We start from the raw sequence: 19319 nt of genomic DNA, 5'->3' as shown, positions 1-19319 counted from the left end.
TGATTTCCTTGCAGTTCATCATCTGTTCTATTGATTTGCATTTAAGTATTTTTATAAACATTTTTCTATCTTCCTAAACACAATGGTATATAATTAAAACTGAGTTTAATACTTAAGATCTTGTATTTAGATTTTGGCAGGAAATCAAACTGTGGTCGTTATAAAATTAAACTGAGCACATAAAAAAAATGAACGAACATACTTTATGTGGCATGTCTTTCTCTAAGGACTATGTTCATTAATATTTTTTGTAATCACTCAATTTCCATTGTAAACAGATAATACAACACATCCTGGGTGTACTTTGTTACAGTTATGTGATTTACTCTTCTACCATGCTATTGTCAAATCTCGGAAGTTAATGCTAAGCCTGTCAATTACTGGGGTCAAAGGCCTCCAAGGAAGATTAGGTTGGTGCTAGAATTGGAGGACCTGTAGGTATCGCTCTTTCCACTGGACTTCAACTTTGAAACCAACACCCCAGTAAGGTGACTCTCTATGGTGCTGGAAATGACATCCTTCAGATGAGAGGTTAAATCAGTGTTCTGACTACTTCTTCATTAAACGTACTGTTAACAAGAATACCCCTTAACTCAATTGGTGGAGTAAATTCTTACTTCTACACCCCATCTGCTGCATAATGGGGCATCTGGTGCCTAATGGCTGCTGTGTGTCACCCAGGTGCGTTTTAGTGGTGGATAGTCTCCTCCTTTATGCAAAGCTTTTTGGGATGAAAGATGATATAGAACGTAAATGCAAGGAATAATTATTATTATGTATTGTGGATTGAATTTTTCAAGTGCATGGCTTGACGTTTTAAACCAATTCAGCACCTAGAGGTGTTCCAGCTTTTTTCCGGGGTGTATTTTATTATGCTTTCTGCTCAGTTTAGATTCATAAGAGCATAGAAGAGGTTACTGATGAGAGGATGTCATTCAACCAATCCAGGTAGTTTCTTATTGGTCCCAGTTATAATTAGTAGCTGCTTATTGATCCCAGGGTACTGGCTTCAACAACATGATTGGGTAGTTTGTTCCACATTCTCACCACCTACTGTATTAGATAAAGAAGTGTCTTCTGATGTCAGTTTTAAATGCACTACCGTGTATTTTACACTTGTGTCCTGGGGTTCTTGTTTCACGTTTTTGAGGAAGTTCACTGGGAAGACTGTAGATGCCTTTGAAGATTCCAAATACTATTGTCATGTCCCCTCATACTCTGTTTAAAACTCAAAAGGTTTAAACTCCATATACTGTAGGACATTAAGCTTATGAATGTATCTGTGCTTTCTGCTTCAACTTGTACAGTGGAAGTAAACAGCATTATATGTTTTTAATCATTTTTAATGTTTAACCACATTACTGAACTTGAGAATAATGAATTTAACTGTCCAGCCAGTAAGAAACTACAAGTTCATTTTCACATAGTACCTGCTGTAAATTTTACTTGTTCCAAATTTGAGGTTCTTCTGTTTGTTTTTTTCTATAACACATTGTAAGCTCTTTTGTGTGTGTGAGAGACCAGCTAGTTTCAGAAACAGTGAAATTAGGTGTAACAGTAAGTTGGGAAGGCAAATGTTAATTTTGATCAGCTTTGAATTAGCAAATTAGACCTTCACCTAATATAATTTGTAGTGAGTTTCAGCAGTCATATGTTAATAGGACAAAAGCTGGAAAATGAAGTGGAACTTTATATAGTTTATAAACAATTATTGGTTTGAAGCACAATGCCTATTTCTTAACCAGTTAGTTCCTTCATTTCTAAGACCTTTGTGTATTAGAAATGTGTCATTGCTCTTGTAGTGTGAGATGTGCTAATAATGTTTTGTGCAGTTAAAACTATCTAGCCCTAGCTCAATTAAAGAGAACCAGAAGGACAAATGTGAAACAAAATACCAGACTTTATTTGTTTAAATCCATAAACATTAAAATGTTAAATAGAATTCATTTGAAAGCAGTGCATTGTCGCTTGTCAAAGTCAAAGAAATTAAATTGCTCTTTGGAGTAACTGATACTACTACCTTTACATAATAATTCGTCTACATTACATTATGCTATACTAATATATGGTTGCCACAAGATCTGAATAGCAAATATAGCTTCTTTAAAATAAATGTTATTCACAATGTCTGGTGTTTGAAATAAACAAGCTACGTTAGAAAAACAATACCAGATAAGGTATGGAGAACATTCAAAATGTATTTCAAAAAAAGAAATTAATCTATTCTCTGAACATTAAAGACTGTCCAAAATATAAATGAAGCTGGGCACTGCAAAGTTATTTCTAAGCATATAAAGTGAATAAACAAAGTACAGTGGCTTTCTTGTCCTGTCGCTGGCTGTTCAGTGTGGTTTCTGTCTCACGGCACACCCTTCCGCGTGGCCATTCCTGCTGTAGACTTCATCTGATACATGAGGAACGACACTATGCCGCAGTACGCCACACTCTTCAGGATCAAGAGGCTGTAGGTAAGCGTCGCCATGTTAAAATTCCCCGTGAATTGTAAGGAGTCTGAAATAAAGGAAAAGATGAAAAGCAATATTCCTTTAGTTTTTAAACAGAAGTTCAGGAGAAGGTCATATCCTAATCTCCCCATCGTCTGCTCTTCCGCATATAAATATCCTGTATATCATCACTGAAGCTACTGTATTTGCACCCCTCCTGGCACCCATCTTCATCCTTGTAGCAGCTCTCCAGCAAATTCTTCATGAAAAGGGAGGGGGTGGGGGGGGGTTCTGTCAGCCAAATCATTCGAGTTAAGCTGCTTATTCCTCAGCCAGGCAAGATAGAACAACACTGCTTTAATACATTTTTGTCTCAATGTTTCTTTCATTAGGATCTGACCAAACTACTTAAAGAGCTATTTTGAATATACCAGGTAAAAAAATAAGGCCTATCACCAACATAGTCTTTTCTCTTTACTGAATTAAGGCTGTACTTAAAAAAGCAAGACAGCATAAAGCAAGCAGAACAAGAATCAGATATGTGTTGTCATTTTAGATGGTAAATTATGATTGTTTATAACTGCAGAGGGTGGCACAATGACGCAGTTGTTGGCATTGCTGCCTCACAGCACTAGGGCCCCTTGTTTCAGTTGCTGGGGTGTTATCTGCGTGGAGTTTGAATATTCTCGCCCCGTTTATGTGGGTTTCTTCTTGGTGCTTCGGCTTCCTCCCACTGTCCAAAGACGTGTTAGTAGGTGGCTTCCTGGAAAAACTGGCCCTGGTGTGAGTGTGAGTTTGTGTCTGTGTGTGCCCCTGCAATGGACTGGATTCCTGTCCAGAGTGTGTCCCTGCTTGCACCCATTGCATACTGGGATAGGCTCTGGGCCTGGCACCACCCTGTACAAGATAAAGTGGTTAGAAAATAGATGGTTGGAATTACTACAGAGAAAGCTTACCATAGGTTGCAGTGTCTGATGTAGCATTGCTTGGTGGGCATTCATTTTTTGAAGAACCTGAACTTTCAGGTTTTTTATCTTGATCAGGTTTCTTTTCTAGAAGAGAAAAAGAAAAAACATTTTCTCTGAAACACATATTTTTGTTAATTCTATCCATATTCTTCTGTTGGGTCAAATATTTATTTATTCTATAGTAAGATGCTTAGAATGTTTCAACTTTCAGACATACAAGACAGCGTGATGCCAGGGGAGAAAAATAATATTTACAGGTATAGGCAAGATAACTGATCTGAGATGGTTGGAACCTAGCTCTTCCATCTTTACTGTTCACTGGGTCACCAACAGAAAATATTGGAAATGAAAATTAAACTTATATATTAAGTTAAATTAAAGTAAATTAAGTAAAGTTAAATTAAACTTAACTTTCAGAGGGCTTAATATCATCATACAACTCATGCATGCCTGCCCTGAACAGCACAAAGCACATTAACGTCTTTAATGAATTATTAAGTATGTCTTTTATCTGTCTTGCAGAGGCAGTCATGTTTGTTTTCAAAAAACAATTTTATGTATTTTTAGAATCAACAAAAAACAACAGCTAGCCATTCACTGCACTGTAAATGCCCTACAGTATATGTTTTATTTTTTGTGTAAGGCTTAATCAACTACACGTTCGATATAACATTTCTTGAGAAAGTGTGTTAAGCAAATTCTATTGTTCTGAGAAAATGGCCAAAAAATTCTAACCACTCTCAATTCTGGAAAAATATAATAATGGTATACCATACCTGCAGACTTCTTGACTTCTACTTTATCAGTAGGCTGTTCATGTTTGACATTACAATAATATTTAACATTATTATTATTGATACGTTCTTGTTTGACTATCAGCAGACTGATGACAGTTTTATCTTTGATCTTCATTTGCGGTATTACTTCTTCATTGTCGTTGTCTTTCACAGATTGTATGTCGCCTTGACCCTCCTGGTTTTTCCAGTCAAATTCCACAACATCTGGGAACATATTACTTGCCAGACAGAGCATTGCTGTTTTGCCATTTTCCACAGGTGTAGGTGGATAAACCGTGAGGTCTGGTGCTTTTGGCGGATCAGCTGCAATATGTTAATATAACGTTATTAATAATAAAATTATGAACATCAATGTAGTGTAGAAAATGGACACTTTTTGCACTTATCTGATTTGAGACAGTTTGGTTGATTTTAAGTGCTGATCCTGTACAGTATATGCACAACAAAAGAGTTTAAAATATAGGAATACAAATCTAAAATTAAAAATAAATATAAAAGTAAACACTGTGATGTTTACGTTTATCTTTATTTGATACCTGAATGCATGTTGTATTAAATCTTTTTGAGTAGCATGTCATTTTTTTTACTTCATTTTAAAGTAAATGTCAACTAAATCAACAGCAGTAAATTATGTAAAATATAAACACCTACATTATTGAAGTATTGGATATTTAGAATGGATCTTTGATCCAAACACTTGAGCACTTTACACCAAATCACAAAAGGATATTTGAGAAAACGTGTTATCAAGATAGACATAAAATGTTAGGTCTTGGGCGTATAGACCTAAACATGTACTTGATTTTGGTTTTATATTCCAGACAAACACTGAAACAAAAACTAAAGCAGAAGCTAGGGGTAAGTTATTAGACATGTTATATACTATAGTCTATAAGCAGTGGTAATAATATACCAATAGATATTTTAGGAGCCAAATGTTTCCCAATTTTTCCAGACAAAGGAAATGGAAATATTAAGAGGAAAGTTTGACTCTAAATCTGATTCAGGGTTTTATTTTGCTGTGTCTGGCTGTTCTTATTTTTAGATAGCTCATGGAATTTACATTTTAAAGTAAATGTAGTGAGCTTTACCAGATAAGTAAACATTGTGCACAGCAATTCATATTCCAAACAATTATGGTCTTCATTGTTAGGACACTGAATTTCTTTATATTATCAGTTCAATTAATATACTGTATATTGGCACACATACCGTACATGTATACATATTAACCTTCATAATCTGTAACATATTGAGCTTGGTGCTATACAAAGACATGTATTTATTTATTTACTACAATTTGCAAATTCATCTAAGACGAAACCAAGTCACATCTCATTAAAACGCAGTTTAAAGTTTTGTTGCAACAACGTTATTTGTCCTCTTCAGTCAGCTTCTTCCCCAATGGAGTAGAATAACTAACATACATTGGGTGATCCATTAACTGCTAGAAACCGTCCAACCTCTGGAAAGTAAATGACTCAGGCATTGCCATGGTGTTAGCTGTTAGATTTACAAATAAAATGAGCAACACATCCATCCTTGCATTTTCGTCCAGTTCAGGGTCATGGGAGAGCTGGAGCCTATCCAAGCAAGCAAGTGGCGTGAAGTTGGATACACCCTGGATGAGATGCCAGCTCAACAAATGGCATACACTAACACGCACACAGTCACACTAGAGCCACTTTTATCTAGAAACCAATTAACCTCCCAGTATGTTTTTGTATAGTGGTAGGAATCCAGAGCACCTGATTAATTCCACACAACACGGTGAGAACATATACAGTATACTCCATGCAGATACTGTAGCACCCCAGGTGCAGAGCTGAACCCAGTGTCCCGGTGCTGTGAGGCAGCAATGCTAACTACTGCACCACTATGGTGCCCGTAACATATTACAGTTATTATTAAAATTAGAAAATCGTTTGTTATTTGACAGATTTCTAAGTGCCATGTTCAAGAAAGCAACAACTGCAAACTTATGCTATTCTATTAGATTTGCAGGTTAGTTTTTATGTATAGCTCATTATTCCTTAACTATAGTATATATTAACTTAACTTTTAACTAATGTTTATTGACGAATCCCGGAACATATTGCAGGGTGCTCTACTACTCCGTAGTTTCAAACATTTGCGAGCTCCGTCTCTTAAGCAAAATGTTTCTTTGATGTCCTTTGTTTTGACAGCAGTTAGTTTAGAATGCAAAACAGCGTGTGCTGATGTCTGTTATTGTAGTAACATCTTGGAAGACTATTAATTTGGAAAAGGATTCAAAGGCCAGATCTTTACTTAGCAATTAGGAACTAATTTGTGTAACTAATGTGTATGCAAATATGAGAAAATAATTAACTAAATTCTGTGAATACTATAGCATAAATACTGTGGCAAATTTCCCCGATCAGACTTGCAAGGTAAGACTAGTTAAAACATTTGGGTAGTTTAAAAAAATCACAGCAAAATCTGTATCTTTTAATTTGTACAGTTAGGTTGGTTAAAGTTATCACTAACACTAAATATAGGCTATACTATGCCTGATTGCAATTCTTATATTGAAATGGGAATGAAACGCGTCCTTGCTTTTTTTTAAAAAATCTATATTTCACAAATAGGAATATTAATGTATATTCAAAAACATTAAAATTGCACAAACAATAAACATATATATGCATTTTCTTCCAAAAACAATTTATGACTAAATCGCCTTATATGCAAAATAGACTAAATCAAAGTTTATGCAAATTGAAAATAAGGCTACATTTAAAAAGTAACAAAACACTTTAACAAGATGGGTCCTTAACAAGATGTCAATTCAAAAGGACAGAAAACAATAAGCAATGCAGTTTTAATTGTCTGCCTGTGTTTAAACATGGCAAGCAGAGACTTCTAGGTGCATATAATAAATTAATAAATAAAAAACATAACTAAGCATCTATTCTATAAATGTAGTTCAGGTGGGTAGCTGCTTCAGCATGGGAAATATTATATACTGTACTTTGTAAGTTATACTTTCAAAATATATTACACATTTAATACTGACAAAACCTTTATATTTGCTGTCCTTGCGTTAAATGCTAGTTTGTTAATGACAAGAGCAAATGTGTGCTTATGAGGTAAAATAAAGTGTTGCTTATTTGACACTCAAAAGTCTAGCACTTTTGAGAAGGCTAAAGAATTTAAGTTATCCATCAATCACACTCACTCTAATATCATACAAGTTTTACACTGAGTATCTCTATGTTCTAAGGTACTGTACATAATGTGTTATTTATATGTGTGGTGAATAATACCTTTTAGTCTGCACTTGAATATTTCCTACAATTTCAATTCTGAAAAAGAAATGGAGATTTGTTCACTTTTCACTACAGTGAAAATATTAACAGTATTTTGGCATCTGTTATTGTTTTTTTATTTTTCTTTCATCCTATATAAACACAGTAACTGCTAATATTGGAAAATAGTTTCACTAATTTGTACAGACATAAGAATTAGTATAGGGATCAAATTAATATTAAGTGTTAAGTACTGTATTTAATTACAACCTTCCTGGTCCAAAGATTTTCTTCCCTGTTCTCACAAGATTACAATGTCTTTAGTGAGTTCTACTGTATGCACTTAACTGTTGTAAATTCCCAAAGAATTGATCTATTAATGACAATAATCTCTGTCTAGAAAATACAAATATTAAGGGGTGCAGCCCTTAGCTTGATAGCTTGACACTTTTTTTAAGAAGGGATATCAATGCTTTTTGGTAGTGCTCCATTATTCAATAAAACGTGAGAATTGTTATAAATACTCAAAATACTCAAAAATTACTTTCAAACTAGACATAGGTACAGTTTTTATATAAGCTACTGTACGTTGCATTATGTTTGATATGTTTTCATATAAATCGATGATTTCGTTTTCTAATTACATATGGACATTTATTATTTCTAAAAATAACAGTAGGTGAAGGAGGAGTAAACTGTTTTTTACAGTAAATTAATTGGTTTAGATGTACTCTTAATTTGATACATTTATATTTGTTCAGATACAAATAAAACAGTACTGCATTTCCATATTACATCCTAGTAACATGAAAAATCTTGTATAGAAATAAAGTGCACAAAACATATAATTTACATTTTGGAATCTTGTGAAAAAAAACACTATGAAGGGGAAAACATACCTGATACCACTAGCTGAGTTCCTGAGCCGAAAACTTTAACGAATACTCCTTGGATCCCACACTATTTGTTCACTGTACAAAAACCATTGTTTTTGAGTGAAATATCATAATTTTACATTGTTATGGCTTCAAAAACTATAAGATATTGTACATTCAAATTTGATTTCTAGTTACAGAATTTAAAGTACCACCCAGCTTTAATACCTAAATATAAGGAGATTCACAGTTGAACCTATACCTGTGACAATAGGTTTTATGCCAGAGTCAGTGTTTTATTTGTCCTACAGTCTCAACATATAGGGCAAAAACTGAACCCTGCATGTGCACAGTACCCCTGAATATTTGCTTGAGATTCGAGGTCTGGGTTACTGATATACAGTATGGGTACACAGCTTCCCTCTGCCTCCTTAAGTTTAATTAAATAAATTAAGTTTAAAAGTGTTGTCTGCAAGTTCCATTGAGTGGAAAGCATGTGTTTTTTTTATTACAAAGAATATACAAAATCAAAGTCTTTGTCCCTGATATACCTTTGGTATAGTGGTTGTTCAGTGCTTTGGGTGTTACATACTGTACAGTATGTACATGTAGTTTTTAACAGAGATGCACTTTGTTCTAAAAGGATTATTTCAATGGAATGAAGAGATTAGTTCTACACTTCAAACGATCTTCATTAAAATCTCAGAGACTCATTCAGCGTTTCAAAATAAATACTTATATCCACACAATCTCAATTATGATGTTTCTCTGGGACTCTGGGACCAAAGTACTTCAAAGTAATAATAAAGGCAATATGTAGAATCTAATAGTTTCACAAAGGTAGTTCTGCAGCTTACACATTCACTCAGGCACACAATCTTCAAGTGTCTGATTTCATCTACAGTATGTCTAAAGTTCCAGTCCCGGCATAAGGCACATTAATCAGATTGAGATCCATGAACTAGAACTTCCATAGAAATCTAAGTTTCTTAGATTATAAAAAAGAAAACAAAGTTTAGGAAATGCTGCATTTTTCTCACTGGTACTGCAGATACATATGTGATGGCACTGAATCAAATGCATTATAATGCCTTTGTAAGATACTGTATAAGTACATAGATGTCTAGATTTACTATGTTTAGTTTAGATAAACTAAGTCAAATTTCAAGGGCTTAATAATACAGCTGACTAATCAATCAACAAAAAATACGTCACAAGTTTTAAATTGAATTTCTTAAAGATAAATCACATTATTAACAAATGTCCTAAATTTCCAACATCACCGCCTGTTTATATATTGGAACAATTTACGGTGCAAATATACAGTTATCGTCTTTATCCATGATTAAATTTCCATTTTCTAAAAACAAAGCAAAAAAACGTTTCCAGCAACCCAGAGGTTTATCAAAACATGCATCACGTTTGCCTTTTCATATAAACCCTAATTATCACAAAAAGCAGAAACGAAAGACAAAATCCTTAGTCCAATATTTTGTTCTCTAAACTGACACTTACCAGCCACAACAAGCTTTGTACCGCTTCCATAGACTTTTGGATACGGCCAAGCTTTTACACAGTGTTTCACTGCGTTGCAGGAATACCTGACTGCTCCCAGTGTCTTGAGTCTTCCCACAATTTCAGCCTGCTAACTATTTGCAGAAATTGAAGTTAAAAGTAATACTTACAACTAACAATTAGTTTTGTTCCAGATCCAAAGACTTTGATGTTCCCCACAGTGCTGCACTCACTTACAAAAACTATTCAAATAACGTGAATGTTTACGCTGTTCTGAAATTACTGGGACGTAACAGAAGACAGAAGTTGACAATAACGAAGACCCAATTACCCAAATTGTTTTTTCCCTATCCTCTTGAAGTTATTACCAGTAGCCTAAAGTACATGCTACAGTATGTGAACCTTTGTTAATACAAAAGATACCACATAACATCAAACATCAAACATACCAAAAGTGCAACATAGCCTGAAGTTCTTTGTAAAATAGTTTAAGATGTACTATACATAATTATCTTGTGCAAAAAGTCGAAACAATTAGAAACATCTTAATATTTATGTATATCACTTCACTTAATTAAGTACTGTACATCACTTTTAATCACTCCATCCTGTACTTCACTTTCAGTCCCTTTTCATAGATAAGCCTACATCGTACATTCTCTAAGCGAAACGCTATATTCAACGGTGTTTATAATTTTCTCTTTGAGATTTACACCTATTTCTTATGTTTGACTAGGCAGCTTGAAAAGTGCAAGCCTTAAAAATTCTAGCCTACCACCGCATCCATTCGGAATTGTGTTAAATGCAGTAATTTATTTCGGCGACAGACCTCCTGGTCATTCCAAGTTAATCCATCACCGACAATACGGACTGTTGTGAATGTACAGTAAGTGTAACTGGATCAATTATTGAGTATGTTCATATCAAAGATGCGCAGAAAAAGTAAATAAGGCAACTTACCGCTGACAATAAGCCTGGTACCAGATCCAAAAACTTTATAGGTATAGCCACTACTAGCATCACACGCTAGCTAAGACCTTTACAAATACCACCCGATTTTGCTTGCCCTTTTCCCAGTCATTGCAGAACTCGCTATTTCTTCCTTTATTCAACGAGATATGTACAGTACTGTACGTGTAAGTGAATTAAGAACGCAATGTTTCTGTCATCACAACACGCAGCATTACAAAAGTGTTAACGTTTATAGTCCCTTACAAAGTTACGTGCGGATATTTTTGAAGTGTATGTTATAATATTATAGTTCCTTATTCACAGGTACGGTTCAACAGTATAATTTTGGGTTAATTTTTGTCTAAGGAGATCATTTTTAAATAATACTGACCCAATTAAAATAGATACTTCACTTTAACCATCTTAACTAAGGCAGACGCGCATTTTTGGATCTTTCCCAATCAAAATATATTACCTCACTCAATACCGCTGCCTTACTCCTGAAAGATTAATGGATGTACAGTACGTACCTGATACAATAAGTTTTGTCCCAGAGCCGAAGTGCTTTATACCTCCCACAGTACGCGCACGCAGTACAAGAACTCAAGAACGGTATTTGAGCTGAAGGTAGTACAGTATATTCGTTTTGACTGATGCTTATAACTTTCTAGTTGAAGTTGGGTATAACAGTACACCTATTTCTTTCACAAGGACTAAGAAGATTTAAAGTCAAAAGTCAATTTACATGTAAGAGTAATTAAATGTTAAGAATCTGAAAACGCATTCTACAGTTTAAAAGCTTCAAAACTTACCCGATACAATAAGTTTTGTGCCAGAGCCAAAGTGTTTCACCCAGCCTGAGCCTCACGGTACATCAACACTGCACAATAACATACTGTATCAACTCTAAGGTCTAAGGTCATTAATACCTTTGGGCAAGGTGGTTTTATCATAGCACTGATAAATTGTAAGGTATGTTTATTGGGCATAAACGAAATCGAAAAAATAATGTTTCTTCTCCCAGGCACGGAGACGCTGAATAACTACTGTCAATAGTTAATCGCAGATACTGTAGGTAAACTCTCTAGGGCTTCACTGCCTTCAGTCTTTGAGTTGGTTCTGTCTTAATTTTACTGATTTAATTATCAGGATATAATTATTTGTTAATCTGTTAATTATAAGGATATCATTATCTGTTAACCTTTAAGAGTTCAAAAAGTGATTTTATTCTGTGCTGTATTTGCTATTTCAGATATGAAATTTGCATTATCATCCATAGCGGCATTCCAAAATTCCTTTTTATAATACACTACTCCATTCAATAAATCAAAAGCATGTTAAGGTTGAAAATAATATTAAAGGCTACTGTAATTTTACTGATTTTTAATGATTAAAATAAAACTCATCAAACCCAATGTTTTGTTTCTCTGCCAAAACCTTTGGAATTTCGATGAATGCGAGTAGCCATTAACTATAATACATTCATCATGTTTTTAAAATTAATCATATTTGGTTAGGTACAGTACAGTATACGGCTATGATATGGGTGTGTGTGTGGGGGGGCTGCATTGCCTATAGACTATAATTATTTTAGATCACAATGACGTATCAATATTTTAAAATAAATAACTTTTGACATATTTTAGGAGCATAAATGTTTTTTGGGGGGATTCACCGAATAGCATATATGCCACCATGAAACGGATTAACGGATTAATTCACATTTCTCAGTTGTAACGAGTAAATAGAAAAACAGTCTTACCGCTGACTATGAGTTTGGTGCCAGATCCAAACACCTTAATCCAGTAGCCACTGCTGTCACACAGTGACACGAGGCTATACAGAAAAGGGTATCTGGCACAATTCTAAAGGTACTGAAGAGTTTACAATTGAACTCAACAGCTTCGAAACACTGACTGTAGACAGACTTACTGCACGAAATGCAAATTACACGAGAGAACTCATGTCTACCACATCCAAAACCTTAAAAGCATACCCATAATCATGCGGCTGTCAGGACATTTACAATAACAGAAAACGACAGCAAAACAAATACATCCATTTGTCAGTTATTAGAAGGGTATATAAAAGTGTAAACATAGTATTAAAATGGATAGCCAATTAGTCACATCTTGAGGTTTCTTCCCTCTAGATTAGCTGCAAAAACCACTGTACTTACAGCGTTGTTCCTCTGCGTTATTTTACGGTTGTCATTTTTGTCATATTATGTCATATTTTACTGTTGTCCATAGGCAAACATTTTCACTGACAAAAGACGTTTAACAGATTGTGTTCAGATTTAAAGATTCTTATATTTTGTCCCATAAATGGTTTCAGAAATAACATTGCACTAAAACCTGTCTCGTCGTGTTTTGGTTTCGGATCTCAGGATGTTTTCTATTCTAAATTCCTTGTCAAGATGCACTCTTAATATAGATTAATTAAAAATATTTGCGAATATTTTTCAACAATAGAAATTAGCATAGACTAAATATAGATGATACAGTACTGTATGAAGCCTGTTTTCTTTCTGTGATCATTGCAGCCTGTCCACAAGATGGTCTTAAGACAGCGTCGACAACTCAGATAAAACCAAAATATCATTGATTTCTCATTTCTCATAAACTGATAAAGAAACTTACCGCTGACTATTAGTTTGGTGCCAGATCCAAAGACTTTAACCCTGTACCCACTGATATCGCACAGCTACACTTAGCTGTACAAAAAACTGTAGTGCTACATATCTTTTAGTACTAAAGTGCACATTTCTAATACAGAGCATAAGCCAAATTCTAAACTTGGATAATATAGACTCAATAAATGAAACTGACCTGCGACAATAAGTTTTGTACCGGATCCAAAAACCTTGATATCGTATGCACCAACACAGTTGCCAATTCCATTACAAAAAGTACCGCTCGATTCCACGGGTCTAGAACGCCTCAGAAAATCGCACCACTCCGTTATTTTCAATTCAGTTGTTAAGACATTTAACAATTTTGTTGTTGACCAAACGAATATGACAGGTTTATGAAATTTCAACCTATTAAGAATCGAAAATCAGCTGTCTCACTCACAAATGTATTGAAAACAGGCAGGAGAAAATTGTACTGTACAGTATGTAGAGCTATTAGACTTCTTTTCAAATTAAATACAAAGCGCTTAACAAAATATAGTCTTAAACTGATGCTAACAAAAACGCGGATGTACTGATGCGTTTAATTTATAAAGCACTTAGGCTGTTTCAACACAATATGCTACCACAATTAATTACTAAATGTCTAAAACGTAAAATCGTGTTTTAAACATATTCCAATAGTAAAAAAAATATTCTGAAGTTTAACAAATAGCACCAACTCATTATTGCCGCGTTAAAGGATCGTCAAATAGATCGGCGTTTTGCATATTCACGCGGAGTCGGCAACTGTTTCTCAATTTCAGCGTAATCTAACGTCAAAATTCCACAAAGAAGTACTGTGTCGTCGGAATTACGATTTCAATGTGATAAATTACCTGCCACTACCAGTTTGGTCCCAGTTCCGAAGACTTTGCCAGCTCCCACACTGATGTTAAGGCATACAATAACTCTGACTGCACTTCAGAAAAGCTGGTGTCTACTTCACCATATAATAATTACAATAGCTACAGTATAATATTATTCTAGTTATAATAATTCCTCGGGATGTAGAGATGCAACTTTATGGGGCTTTTTTAAATAATAATTGGTAAAAAGCTTAATTTAGATCATGGATAGCAGTTTCCATTGATTCCGGCTCCCACCCTTCTGAATGTCCTTATTTAATCCGTAGTCGTAGTTTATATGTTTTTTTTAAAGTAAAAATAACAAATAATGAGTGTTTGATACAGTACCTGACACCACAAGCTTGGTTCCTCCACCGAAGACCTTTATAAGATAGGTGCTACGGCCCGATTGCACCCCACAGTGAGATAATTTAGGGCAATAACCGTCAGCACCGCTCGAAATTACTTATTTCTAGGTCTATCACCGATTGTAAACATGCAGTACATGCCGTCGTTTTATCCCCGAGTCGATCAAACGATTCGTTCTGATACGCAATGATAAAGTAACTACTCATAATATTAAATGCACTTACTTCATGATTGTCCTGATTTTTTACTAGCAGTGCATCGGTTGTAAAACATGGTAATATGAGAATGTAGTCTAGTTGTGGTCCAAGAGAGACAAATATGATCTTTAAAACAAAAATCCACATCTTTTCTAGTATGACGTGATTTCAAGTTCAAAAATCATATAAATAAACGTCTGTGCCCGAGCCTCTAGGAAGTCTGCAGTGCCATACTGTACCTGTACATTACCAGTTTAGTCCCCCACGAAGACATTGACTTCTCCCGCTCTGACATACAGTAAACGACTACCTAACATGCTGACTGTGTCTGTTGGATATCACTCACATTAACCCCGAACTAGAATGTGTACAGTCTATTTTACAACTAAATTATAATTTAACAAGTTAAGCGGTCACAACCGAAAAAATCCTATTGGACAGAACATACGTCGTGGTATTTCTTTTTCTTTCTTTCGTTAGTTGAAGAATATTTACTAAAATGCACACGGATAATGACAAAACACTTAATACCTGAGACCACCAACTGGGTTCCTTCTCCAAACACTTTTACTCTGTAGCTGATACCTCCAGATGTCAATACACAGTGAAATACCCCAACGCTTTAAACAGCACCCGAAGAACGAACAGATTTGAGTCTTTCATATTTCACTTTTACAACGGAATACATTAAGACGAATATTCATAACTGAAATGTAGAAAATAAATTGTAGCCTGTCAGCAGGTTCCCATATGCTGGTTTTTAAACAATTGACCCATTAAGGTGAATGCAACATTGAGACTATGTTACCGGGATTATTTGTAAACCACTAATTTCGGTTACTTTTAGCTCTATACAGTACTGTACTGTATGTACAGTATCAGTGGTCCAACACATACTGAAATGCTCCCTGCGCAATCTACATTTTACAACACACCGTGTTCTCTTACTTGGAATACTAGCAAGAACTCAAGTTGTGTTTTCAGAAAGCTGATTTGCTCTTTGTGGACTTTAAGTAAGTAGTAGGCTGCAAACATAATTCCATAAATTTTCTTTTTGTAGTTTGCAGATCTTATCGTATCATACAAAACTCAGTTTTCTGTCAATCAATACATTAAACCTTATACTGTAGTTACACGTGCCATTCAGTGATTAAATCAGTTTCTTTTTTCTTTTCAACGATAATTAATATAAAAAATATTTTTTACCTGCAACCACAAGCTTGGTTCCTTGCCCGAAGATTTTTATATAATAGGTATAACCACCCTCTCTCACTCCACAGTGGTATATCCCCGAACAATAATGATGGAAGTTTGTTGAACAGAATCAGAGTCTCAAAGCCCTATGATGATGCTGATGATGATGATGATGATGATGATGATTATTATTATTAATAATAATAATATTCCACATGTTAACTTTATTATTGTTTAGACAACATGTTACTGTATGTACTTGTTCCCCCGTACTAAAGCATTACACACAACGGTTTTAAATTTTGTGCTGAAAATAGAACAACTATTTACAGTACCTTTGTCATAATATCACAATTTCTACAGCACATTAATACGAGTACGTCGTATAGATGTGTAGAAGACCTACCTGATACTATCAGTTTAGTTCCACTTCCAAATAATTTACCATAGTCACACAATGAAAAAGGCCTTTCAATTAACTGCCGATTAAAAGTAAGTCTCTTTTTTCATCAAATGATCAGATTTTAAAACAAATTTGAAATGAAACATATTTTCAGCTGTGATACCAAAACATACTGTAGTTGTGCAGTGTCCTTGAGATGAAATGAAACATATTTTCAGCTGTGATACCAAAACATACTGTAGTTGTGCAGTGTCCTTGAGAAACATAAAATTCAAAATAATTGCTTGTATACCGAAAATTTTGCCCCAAGCCCAAAAAGCCTACTTTTTAACTATCTCTTCCGACATCAAACGTTGTCTTCCAACAAAAACACTTTTAAAACCAACAGCAATGAAAATCCATCTTAATACAGCAGACCACCTCATACTTGATTTTAGCATATAATACATAGACAATGGTATCATGTTAAAATAGTTCACCTAGTTTTTTAGAGGAAAAAAAAGAGGTTGTATTAAATATATACTGTATATATAAAAATACGATAAGAACACGAAATTTACAGCTATTCCCCGCACACAACATAAGGCTGATCAAGCGATTGACTGCAATAAAGACCAGGAAAAGATCGCTGATACAGTACGTAGTGTAGCAGATTCACATAGCCCGACCAACCACCAAACACGAAAATGAAGAGGGGCTGTGAATCAGGCTTTTGACAGTGTATTTTAAAAAGTTATTTTTCCTCGGGGGGCGGGGGGAGGAGTACTTTTTCCCAGCCATTGTTCAAATGAGATTGCGAGGCAACACTATATTTAGTTTGAACTGAAATATTTCTACACTGATCTGCAATGCATTACAACTGCCAGATAATAAAAAGAGGACCGAAGATCAGAGAGGTACTTCCGATCTCTGCAAATACTGCTCATCCACTGATCCAAAGGGTGTCTTCTTCATCATTATAAGATGAAATTCCATTGCATTTCAGAATGTTTTGCTCTGATATTGTGTCATTAGACATTTTTTTAAATGGATTTAAACCAGATTTTGCCTTGAGTGTTTCTGAATTGACACTAACCAGAAAGTATCAGGTAACACAACATGCACTGTAGATTAGGTACTGTATAAGACCACAGGGCACAAGGGAACACTTAACACAGAACAAAGAGGTGTCCACCCATGCCCTCTCAGGTGTTGGAATCAAGCGCTTACAAAGAATTGTTCAACCACGCTGGACAAGTCACATCCCTGTCATAACCAACCCTCCTTCTTTCCACTGCATTCACTCAAGAAAAAGACATATCAAATGTGGCACAGCACTGGCCTGTAAATTAAGACGGCAATTGCCACACATCCAAATCTCTAAATACTGGTGTTTGTAATTAAATACACAAGGAGGAATTACCATACAGTCTTCAGAAACTAGGGATAAAAAATGTAAAAATGTGTGAGTGCATGTACTGTAAGAAGGAAATAGGGTTTTAAGTGCTAGAGCACAAAAAATATTTCTGAAGCCTTTGTGACAGAAACGTTACATGGTTAACAAAGTCTGATATAACGTGGACTCTAAAACCTTCAGAAAATAAATAAATGAACATTTTTATAATTTGCCTTACATGGGATGTTAGCAGAAAGCTGAGGCATTTGATTTCAGAATGCAAGGTGAATTGTTACGACATCATTGCTAAATTTCTTGAAAAACTAGATGCCCAAGAATGAGCGTTAAAATGTGCCTTTAATTTTGGGTATCCATTAAACTCTGTTATAGAATAGACTTGTAGACCTGGGGGAAAAAATGATTTTGTAAGAAGAATTAATGAATTGTGAGAAGAAATCTGTTACAAACCTGTAACAGATGTGTTGGTGGTAAAACCGAGGTTTTTCTCACAGTATTTCCACAAAATTTCCAGGAATCCAGAGGTTATGTTGCTGGTTAAATGGAATGCAATTACAGACAACTGTATTAAATATGAACTGGTCAGAGCATAAAGTGATCTCCTGCGTTAAGGTGTCTGAGCTTCATTCACGTCTCTGTGCTAAGACCCAGTGGCAGGTTTTTGTACAGGCAACCTATGGCATCTATAACACTGTGAGAGTCCCAGTAGGCACAATAATAGGTGGCAGAATGGTCAGTCTGTGTTGGCCGTATGATGAGAGTTGACGTCTGAGCAGTATTGCTTTTTTCTGCACTAAACCCTGAATTTTTGAAATCCTCATCTGTAGCAGGGTTTTCTCCAGCTATGCAAAGAATCCTTTTGAAAGCCTGTCCTTCTTTCTTCTGGTACCAGTGGATGGAAGCACTACTGAGGTCCACGCCTTTGACTCTGCACACAATCCGAGTAGTTCTGCCTTGATTCTTTGTCAGCGATGTGTCCTGTTCCAAGGTCACCGCTGGTTCTGCCACTGGTAACAAGAACAGAGAAATGGCATAGATTGAGTCGTGAAAGAGGAAGGTCAGAAATGTGCCTCCAATCTCTGCAAATACTGTTCACCCACTGATCCTAAGTGCTGTATTCGTTAATTGGCATAAAAATCTTATCTTCACTTACCTAGAAATAGAGAAGACAATGTGATACATGAAGCTAAAAACATGGTTTCGTGTTGGTTTAAGGTTTCTGCATGTAGGGGCAGAACTGAACTTCCTTAGATGCTTCACTATTTTAATGGAGCTCAGAGAGGAAATGACTGATAAAGCAACCAATCTCTGAGCGCCACGGTTTGCTGTTTTTGTCAGTTTAGGACCATAACTCAAATCAGATCTTACTGTGCAGATTCTGAGATGACAGTATGAAAAAATGTTACAGTATTTCAGGGGTCC

General features: G+C 35.2%; 1 protein-coding gene across 44 annotated transcripts in view; it reads right to left on the bottom strand.

Annotated features, from left to right (window-relative positions):
• Positions 1-1882: 1882 nt before the first annotated feature.
• The window catches only part of LOC148657372 (immunoglobulin kappa light chain-like), an 83482-nt gene continuing 66045 nt past the window's right edge, over positions 1883-19319 (bottom strand). For 14 of the 44 annotated variants that reach the window (XM_088643558.1, XM_088643551.1, XM_088643553.1 and 11 more), the window contains 4 exons: positions 11350-11391; positions 4189-4512; positions 3401-3496; positions 1883-2511 (listed from right to left, as the gene is read on the bottom strand). In XM_088643558.1, the coding sequence (XP_088499684.1) occupies positions 2360-2511; positions 3401-3496; positions 4189-4512; positions 11350-11391 (614 nt within the window). In that variant the 3' untranslated portion in view covers positions 1883-2359. Of the gene's footprint in view, positions 2512-3400; positions 3497-4188; positions 4513-8377; positions 8426-9868; positions 9920-11349; positions 11392-11631; positions 11683-12581; positions 12632-14332; positions 14375-16113; positions 16180-18589; positions 18905-19050; positions 19145-19319 lie in introns of those variants that run through there. The other 30 variants (XM_088643561.1, XM_088643560.1, XM_088643559.1 and 27 more) reach the window with 10 other exon arrangements.

Source organism: Lepisosteus platostomus, chromosome 8 (genome assembly GCF_059453375.1).
Source record: "Lepisosteus platostomus isolate fLepPlt1 chromosome 8, fLepPlt1.hap1, whole genome shotgun sequence".
NCBI classification, from domain to species: domain Eukaryota; kingdom Metazoa; phylum Chordata; class Actinopteri; order Semionotiformes; family Lepisosteidae; genus Lepisosteus; species Lepisosteus platostomus.
This window is presented reverse-complemented; position numbering and strand designations above follow the sequence as displayed.